Consider the following 10,000-nt stretch of genomic DNA (forward strand, 5'->3'; position numbering starts at 1 on the left):
ATGAGGATGTTGGAAAATAACATGTTCACCAAATGCTTTTTAATCTTCGCCGTTGCTTCAGTGTAAATGAACAAGCGCTGTTATTAGTTGCGCAGTGACGTGTGTGTTCAAGTAACCAGATATGAGCAGATTCTGCACAATACGCTGTATTTAATATATATGATGACTCTCGAGTATTTGTGCTAAATCTGAGCAGATTTGTCTTACACGAACTTCCCCAGAAAAGTGAGTAAAGATAATAAGTAACACGCCACATTGGCTGGTGATTTGACAGCGTTCCCGCCACAGATGATTATACACGCATCTGGCGTGTGTTGATTTCTAACCCTGCTTGTGTTCTTCTCAGGGGTTTGGCTGTAAATCTTCAGCTGGTGAAATAACAGAGCGTATATCTGTCTCCTGTTGTGTTTAGGCTCTGGTCCTCCTCAGTTCTACATCGGTGTGGGTCCGCGCAACATCGGCCCCGTGCACAGCGTGACCCGCTTCGTGCAGTACATCATGGCCAACCTCACCGGGACCGTCACCAACCTCACAGAGACCCAGTGCCAGAACCCCGAGAGCAAGGACGTAAGCTTCAGAACCTCAAGAGTGTGGGATTCTACCCTGCGAAATTACATTCAACTGTTCAATTCTAATGTTAAAAACTAAAATATGTTTGATTATTGACAGCTAAATAATTATATAATTGTTCCGTTATATATAATGTTAAATTGTCATCTAAATATTTATATAATTATGTTCAATTATATGTAAAAAACTTGAAAATGTTCAATTATTGTCATCTGAATAATTACATAATTGTTCAATTATATATAATGTTAAAAGCACTTAAAAAAATCAATTATTGCCATCTAAATAATTATATAATTGTTCAATTTTATATATATATATATATATATAGTTAATAACTTGAAAATGTTCAATTATTGTCATCTAAATATTTATATAATTATTTTGAATTATATATAATGTTAAAAACACTTAAAAATCAATTATCTCCATCTAAATAATTATATATATATAATGGTAAAAACTTGAAAATGTTCAATTATTGTGATCTTAATAAATGTCAAAAACTAAAATAGATTTGATTATTGTCATCTAAATAATAATATAATAGTTCAATTATATAAAATGTTAAAAACTTAATGTTAAATTATTTTCATCTCAATAATTATATAATTATGTTTAGTTATATATATATATATATATATATATATATATATATATTATGTTAGAAAATTTAAAATGTTCAATTGTCAGCTAAATAATTATAATTGTTCAATTATATATAATGTTAAAAACTTGAAAATGTTCAATTATTGTCATCAAAATATTTATATAATTGTTCATTTATATATAATGTTAAAAACATGAAAATTTTCAATTATTGTCATCTGAATAATTATATAATTATGTTCCATTATATATAATGTTAAAAAAAAAAGTATTGTCATCTAAATATTTTTATAATTATGTTCAATTATATATAATGTTAAAAACTTGAAAATGTTCAATTATTGTGATCTTAATAATTATAATTGTTCAATTATATATAGTGTTAAAAACTTAAAAATGTTCAATTATTGTCATCTGAATATTTATATAATTATGTTCCATTATATATAATGTTAAAAATGTGCAAATGTTCAATTATTGTCATCTAAATATTTATATAATTATGTTCCATAATGTATAATTTTCTAAAAACTTAAAAATGTTAAATTATTGTCATCTGATTAAAATATAATTAATTATATATAATGTTAAAAACTTAAAAATGGTAAAATATTGTTGCCTAAATAATTATATAGTTATGTTCAAAGTCACAAAATAAGAAACTTCTTCTTTTTTTTTCTGCAGTGGAGGTGGTGGACAAATTAAAACTGCAGAAAGTAATGTATTCCCAGAATGCCCAGCGCTCATGTTCCCTGTGTGTGTTCTCAGCTGTTCTCGTATTTCTGGGTGACGGGGCCGTCGGTGAACGGCAGTGGAGAGCCGCTCTGCGTGAGGGCGTCGGTGCGTCTGGCTAAAGCCGTGTCTCCGGCCTTCGAGCGCATGGAGTACGGCTCCCGGGATTACTCCACATGGACCGAGTCTCGCTGGAAGAGCATCCGAGCGCGAGTCTTCCTCGTGGCCAGCCGAGAACTCGAGGTAATCCTCCTCATCGCATCGCAGTCACTGGCTACCAAATAATCCGTTAGTAATGTACTGACGGCTCATGTAAACGCCTTAATCGATCCGATTGAGCTCGATCCCAATGAGATTCCGATCGGATTGAAAGTGAGACGAGTAAATGCATGTTCACATTTAGTCTAGAACTAAAATAACTATCATGTTACACACACACCTCACTTTATTTCTCTCAACAAGAGAGCTGTCAGTCAATAAATGTGAAAAGTCACTAGCGTTACTTGTTTGAAAGTAACTTGTTGTAAATTGAAAAAGTATTGCGTTACTTTACTAGTTACTTGAAAAAGTAATCTGATTACATAACTCAAGTTACTTGTAATGAGTTCCACACAACACTGCATTTATCTGATCTATAATCATCTAGATTTATGATTTGCTTTGATGTGATTTATTTATCACATGATATTGTTTTCTGTGTGTGTGTTTCTGGCAGATGTTAACACTAGGAGTGGGCGTGGCTGTGCTGCTGCTGTCTCTATTGGTGACGTACTTCATCAGCTCGAAGGCGGAGCTTCTGTTCAGCTCCGCCCGTGAAACGCCCACAACCACCTACTGAACAGAATCTCATCAACTCGAAGGCGGAGCTTCTGTTTAGCTCCGCCCAAGATATGCCCACAACCACCTACTGAACAGAATCTCATCAACTCGAAGGCAGAGCTTCTGTTTAGCTCCGCCCAAGATACGCCCACATCCACCTACTGAACAGAATCTCATCAACTCGAAGGCAGAGCTTCTGTTTAGCTCCGCCCAAGATACGCCCACATCCACCTACTGAACAGAATCTCATCAACTCGAAGGCAGAGCTTGTTTAGCTCCGCCCAAGATACGCCCACATCCACCTACTGAACAGAATCTCATCAACTCGAAGGCAGAGCTTGTTTAGCTCCGCCCAAGATACGCCCACATCCACCTACTGAACAATCTCATCAACTCGAAGACGGGGCTTCTGTTTAGCTCCGCCCACAACACGCCCACATCCACCTCCTGAACAGAATCTCATTCCCTTCAGCACAGAAACACACTTCAGTTCAAGAGTAATTTATTCTAGCCTGACAGGATTGTGCCGCACTGGTTTTAGCTGGGCTGGTCTGAACTGGTCTGGTCTCCTGGAAAGTTGTTCATATTGTTTTTGTCTGTTTTTTTTATTTTTTATTCCAGATGATTTTTTCTGATTATGACATGGACGGGCACAAAAAAGCTGATTTTAAAGTTGAGAATAGAGTGAGTATGTGTGTTTATGAGTGTGTGTGTGCATGTGAGCATGAGTGTGTGTGTTGACATGAATGCAGTGAGTTTGTGCAATAGCTTACTGAGTTTAGTTCAAACTTCATTTTGATGTGAATCTTTTATTTGGGAGCGTTGCAGAACCGCGCTGGACTGTAACGACGCGAGTAATCCCCGAACACAGACTGTCCACGATGAGTCGCTCATGTTTCCGCCGAGCTTGTAAAACCAGATTAACACTGACATGCAGCGTTTGTTTGTTGACTTTAACTGAATGAAAGCTGATTGATTAATGATGTCATTATTTTTCTCTGAGAAACCGATGCCTTGAGAACCTGAATAAACATGACTTTCTTTTCCAAAGTTTCATTTGGCTTTGATTGCGTACAGTATGACGTTATTATTATTGAATTATGTTTATCAACACAAAATAAAACCAAGCAGATTCAACAAAGAAAAGCAAACAAATTGGTTATCTCATGAAAAAATGTCCTGGCCGCGCATATTTCACAAAACCAAAAGAATATATATAATGATAAATGTAATTTACTGTTTGTCAAAAATTTACAATCATTTAAAATATTATTGAGCATAAAAAATATAAAAGTTGTTTTCTGAAAAATACTGTTCATTGCTGAATGAATTATATCATAAATCATAAGAAATTATAAATATAACATTGATTTTTTATTATTATTGGAATATGACCAGGACATTTCTTGACAGTTTTGTGAAATTCACTCAAACATGAAGATTTGAATATTCACTGTTTAATCTCCTCTATACAACTTGGATTTGAAGGTGTTTGCATTGATCTTCTATTAGACCTGATAAACCAAATGTTTCTGATTGGTTGAAAAGAGTCGGGAACCCTGATATGTGTGCAGTTCATAAACATCATTATTTGTGCACGATGAGTCGTGTATGAAGAATGTAAATATGATTTCTAATGACATGCATGTTGTGTGACGCATAAACACCGCCAGCAGAGTGTAGTGTGGATCCCTCTTAAACACTACATCTCTTCAGCTTCCCTGCTGTGTTCAGGACAGCGATGTGACTGATCCTGTACATTTACTATCAGTGAGTTACTGTAAATCCTTGAATTATGGGTACTTATTGTTTTTTCTTACTTTATTAAGAGATCAGGGGTCTCATTCATAAAATGTTGTATAGAAACTGTCCTACATTTGATCTTACGATAATTTCTCAAACATTTGAGATGAAAAATGTATAAATCGCAAATGATCTTGAAATGATGTGCCTTGAAATTGTCTCACCTCCCACTGGGGCGTTAGGACCCACACTGACCCCAGGGTGAGCGCCCCCTGCTGGCCTCACTAACACCTCTTCCAGCAGCAACCTGGCTCTCCAAGGAGTCTCCCATCCAGGTACTGACCAGACTCAGCCCTGCTGAGCTTCAGTGGGTGACCAGAATCGGCCCTGCTGAGCTTCAGTGGGTGACCAGTCTTGGGCTACAGGGTGACATGGCGCTTGGTGTCTGGGACGCCTCAATCCCAGGGTGACCCACGGTTGTGTCAGGGTCTACAGGTTAGACATCAAGCGTAGCGTCAGTTCTGTCAGGTCTCGTTAGTCAAGCTCTCGTCAGCTGATCCTGGACCTGTAGGAACACGACTCTATCACTGTACTCGTATATAAGCTCCGCCAGTATTACCAGCAGATATGGCGTCTCTCAGGAGCGGATGACCCTCCTCCTCCCCAGCTCCACCTGTCCCAGTCAGGATTTAGCATTCTGATTCCCCTTCGAATCGAGACTGAGTTCTCGAATTATGTTATACATTAAAATCTTTATTAATTAACCCTTTAGCGTTCCTGTAAAATTTGCCCTAAAACGCTTAAAAAAGTCATACCTAAAATAAATTGCATGCTGTTCTTGAACTATTTGGAGTGTATGCATGGTTTCGGTCTCTTGTGACTTTGAGGTTTGCTCCTAAACAGTCAGGATCTCTCTACTGGTATTGAGTAATAGAACTTTGAACACACTAAAAAAGGGGGAAAAACTTTTTTTGGTAAACAAGATGCCTGCAGATAACTATAGCTGATCGCGATTAGCTGGATAACACAGGGGAATCACAGCATGAAGCCTTACCAAGCCCAATTCAAAATTTGATAACAATACCTTAGAAAATGTGTGTTTTACACACGTTTATCTAAGGTTGTGTCTGCAATACTTTCATGTTGGTTCTGTTCTGTTTAACCTGAGGAGGGTTATTGTGGCTCTTATCCATGCTAGGCTAACCAGAATAGAACCAGACCGCCGATCCAAACTGTATGCTAACTGTCAATCGTATCTGATGATAGTGATGCTGACAGAAGTGGGTTTGGTCTCCAGAAGGAAAGCAGTCATGATGGATGTGTCCAGCTCGGGTCCCTGTGCGACAGCGGGTGGGCGTTCGGCTCCTGGTCGGCACCGAGTGGCGCTGGCACATCAACTTCCTAGAAATGATGCCGGTTTTTCTGACACTCAAGGCCTTTCTGCCAGATCTGAAGGAGTACAACCCAAAAAGCAAATGACATCCGGCCCACATCTCCTACATTATTCTGGCCCACATGACACATGGAATGACGGCGACTCAACCTGAGTGTGGCTGTATACCCACTAGAAAAGGTCAAGGATTTCCCCATACGCACTTGACAACATCGTTTTGTGACAGAACTTTCATTCATAAATTCGCCCCGTCTGTGTTGCGAAGGATCTGACCTGGATCTGACGTCACTTAGCACCTACAACACAGCTGGTTGGCGGTCATCCTCGGCGCAAGTTTGACATTTTTTTGCTCACTTCATGAAACATGACCCGATCGTCAATCACGGGAATATTCCTCACGGAGTTACGACACACAAAACTCCACAGGCGCTAACTAAAAACAAATGTAGCTTTCACGAGGCGTTTTCGCTTGTAACTTCATGAAACATGACCCGATCGTCAATCACGGGAATATTCCTCACGGAGTTACGACACACAAAACTCCACAGGCGCTAACTAAAAACAAATGTAGCTTTCACGAGGCATTTTCGCTCGTAACTTCATGAAACATGACCCGATCGTCAATCACGGGAATATTCCTCACGGAGTTACGACACACAAAACTCCACAGGCGCTAACTAAAAACAAATGTAGCTTTCACGAGGCATTTTCGCTCGTAACTTCATGAAACATGACCCGATCGTCAATCACGGGAATATTCCTCACGGAGTTACGACACACAAAACTCCACAGGCGTTAACTAAAAACAAATGTAGCTTTCACAAGGCATTTTCGCTCGTAACTTCATAAAACATGACCCGATCGTCAATCACAGGAATATTCCTCACGGAGTTACGACACACAAAACTCCACAGGCGTTAACTAAAAACAAATGTAGCTTTCACGAGGCATTTTCGCTCGTAACTTCATAAAACATGACCTGATCGTCAATCACAGGAATATTCCTCACGGAGTTACGACACACAAAACTCCACAGGCGCTAACTAAAAACAAATGTAGCTTTCACGAGGCATTTTCGCTCGTAACTTCATGAAACATGACCCGATCGTCAATCACGGGAATATTCCTCACGGAGTTACGACACACAAAACTCCACAGGCGCTAACTAAAAACAAATGTAGCTTTCACAAGGCATTTTCGCTCGTAACTTCATGAAACATGACCCGATCGTCAATCACAGGAATATTCCTCACGGAGTTACGACACACAAAACTCCACAGGCGCTAACTAAAAACAAATGTAGCTTTCACGAGGCATTTTCGCTCGTAACTTCATGAAACATGACCCGATCGTCAATCACGGGAATATTCCTCGCGGAGTTACGACACACAAAACTCCACAGGCGCTAACTAAAAACAAATGTAGCTTTCACGTGGCATTTTCGCTCGTAACTTCATGAAACATGACTCGATCGTCAATCACAGGAATATTCCTCACGGAGTTACGACACACAAAACTCCACAGGCGCTAACTAAAAACAAATGTAGCTTTCACAAGGCATTTTCGCTCGTAACTTCATGAAACATGACCCGATCGTCAATCACGGGAATATTCCTCGCGGAGTTACGACACACAAAACTCCACAGGCGCTAACTAAAAACAAATGTAGCTTTCACGTGGCATTTTCGCTCGTAACTTCATGAAACATGACTCGATCGTCAATCACAGGAATATTCCTCACGGAGTTACGACACACAAAACTCCACAGGCGCTAACTAAAAACAAATGTAGCTTTCACGAGGCATTTTCGCTCGTAACTTCATGAAACATGACCCGATCGTCAATCACGGGAATATTCCTCGCGGAGTTACGACACACAAAACTCCACAGGCGCTAACTAAAAACAAATGTAGCTTTCACGTGGCATTTTCGCTCGTAACTTCATGAAACATGACTCGATCGTCAATCACAGGAATATTCCTCACGGAGTTACGTCACACAAAACTCCACAGGCGCTAACTAAAAACAAATGTAGCTTTCACGAGGCATTTTCGCTCGTAACTTCATGAAACATGACCCGATCGTCAATCACGGGAATATTCCTCGCGGAGTTACGACACACAAAACTCCACAGGCGCTAACTAAAAACAAATGTAGCTTTCACGTGGCATTTTCGCTCGTAACTTCATGAAACATGACTCGATCGTCAATCACAGGAATATTCCTCACGGAGTTACGACACACAAAACTCCACAGGCGCTAACTAAAAACAAATGTAGCTTTCACGAGGCATTTTCGCTCGTAACTTCATGAAACATGACCCGATCGTCAATCACGGGAATATTCCTCACGGAGTTACGACACACAAAACTCCACAGGCGCTAACTAAAAACAAATGTAGCTTTCACGAGGCGTTTTCGCTCGTAACTTCATGAAACATGACCCGATCGTCAATCACGGGAATATTCCTCACGGAGTTACGACACACAAAACTCCACAGGCGCTAACTAAAAACAAATGTAGCTTTCACGAGGCGTTTTCGCTCGTAACTTCATGAAACATGACCCGATCGTCAATCACGGGAATATTCCTCACGGAGTTACGACACACAAAACTCCACAGGCGCTAACTAAAAACAAATGTAGCTTTCACGTGGCATTTTCGCTCGTAACTTCATGAAACGTGCACAGGTCGTAAAAAATGGCACAGTGGATGCTCTCGATAGAAATGAGTCCAAAATCAACATAATAAATTGCGTCGATCACGAAATATTCCTCACAGAGGAACTATTTTAAAAATGCCCATTAGGGGGCGTCAAGAGCTAAACAAAAAGGCTACGTTGGTTCCAAATGCTGTTACGTTAGATTACTTTATGCTATCCCCTCAAAATTAGGTCCAGATGCAGCGCACATGTAGGGGAACATTGTACGTCCTTCATTAAGTTATAAAGAGGTAACAAGAAAGGTATGTACAATTAATATAAAAAATATATATTATCAGCAATTCCTCAGCACGAAAATGTGTTTTATCTGAGTGTGTTTTATCTGAGTCTGTTTATCTGAGTGTGTTTTCCAGTCTCTTGTCTGATCCTCACTTCTCTGAGAAACAGGAAGGAGTCGTGCGTTGGTCTTCAGTGTTGTAAGTGCATGAGTGGAAAAAAGAAGAGAAAAAAAAGGATGCTGTTGTGAAATCGTGTGTGTGTGTGTGTGTAGAGTGTATTTTGGGTGTCTCTGAACGGACACTTTGTCTCAGCCCACAGTTTCCTGTTAAATGACACTTGTGTCTCTGCCACAATCACTCTTCCTCTTCACACTTCTGTTCTCTTCTCTCCTTCGCTTCGTCTCTTCAGAGGAAAGATGCGCTCGCTGGACTTCTGTCTGATTCTGCTGCTCAGCACTGGACGAGTCGGTAAGATCATCAGCAAATCTCGCGTTACCGAGAACAAAACCTCCTGGCCGACACTTTTACTCTGGAAAAACTAAAATATTGTTTTAAATAAAAAAATAAAAAAATAAATAAAAAAATATTTTTGCTCCTCATTAAACAAATAATTTGTAACTGAATCATGTCGCAATATCCTGAAATTAATTTAAATGTTAACTTTATTTTTTAAGACTTGGTTTACGTAATTTCACTGAATTTAATTTACAACTTGATTCGCTTTATTGGGTAAAAAATATACGTTTTTAAATAATTGCTTTATAGTCAAGTCTCCTTCATTTATACAGCGCTTTAACAATATAGATGTTTCACAGCAACTTTACAGTGATAACAGGAGATTACAGTAACAGAGAGTGTTCAGGCTTTACAGCAGATCTAGAATAGAGTTATTGTCCAGATAAAGTTAGTTTGATTAATTCACTTCCGTTGCAAAGATCATTAGTTATTAACTTAAACATCTAAATATATTATAAAACAATTTAGCTTTAAACGTTGTTATATATTAATAATTGTTTTAAATATTTAAACATCATAATATATTGCTTTAAAGTTTTAAACATTTAAAATAGCTTTTAACATTACAAATAATATGCTTTAAACATTTACCATTAAACATATATAATGTGTGTGTTTGTTGTGTGTGTGTGTGTGTGTGTGTGTGTGTGATTATTAATTATTTCTTTACTTTAATTA

General features: G+C 38.7%; 2 protein-coding genes across 3 annotated transcripts in view; both read left to right on the top strand.

Annotated features, from left to right (window-relative positions):
* The window catches only part of ncstn (nicastrin), a 19,829-nt gene extending 16,613 nt beyond the window's left edge, over positions 1-3,216 (top strand). Inside the window, exons 15-18 of one of the 2 annotated variants that reach the window (XM_079876979.1) lie at positions 413-567; positions 1,948-2,154; positions 2,627-2,779; positions 2,855-3,216. In XM_079876979.1, the coding sequence (XP_079733105.1) occupies positions 413-567; positions 1,948-2,154; positions 2,627-2,749 (485 nt within the window). In that variant the 3' untranslated portion in view covers positions 2,750-2,779; positions 2,855-3,216. Of the gene's footprint in view, positions 1-412; positions 568-1,947; positions 2,155-2,626 lie in introns of both variants that reach the window. The other variant, XM_079876978.1, reaches the window with a different exon arrangement.
* A 1,309-nt stretch (positions 3,217-4,525) lies between these two features.
* The window catches only part of fcer1gl (Fc receptor, IgE, high affinity I, gamma polypeptide like), a gene marked incomplete at its 5' end in the record, with an annotated part of 17,726 nt that continues 12,251 nt past the window's right edge, over positions 4,526-10,000 (top strand). Inside the window, 4 exons of the mRNA XM_079876800.1 lie at positions 4,526-4,529; positions 4,774-4,939; positions 8,942-9,004; positions 9,216-9,274. Of these exons, the coding sequence (XP_079732926.1) occupies positions 4,526-4,529; positions 4,774-4,939; positions 8,942-9,004; positions 9,216-9,274 (292 nt within the window). The remainder of the gene's footprint in view (positions 4,530-4,773; positions 4,940-8,941; positions 9,005-9,215; positions 9,275-10,000) is intronic.

The sequence above is a fragment of the Squalius cephalus genome (genome assembly GCF_949319135.1).
Source record: "Squalius cephalus genome assembly, chromosome: 7".
Lineage (NCBI taxonomy): Eukaryota > Metazoa > Chordata > Actinopteri > Cypriniformes > Leuciscidae > Squalius > Squalius cephalus.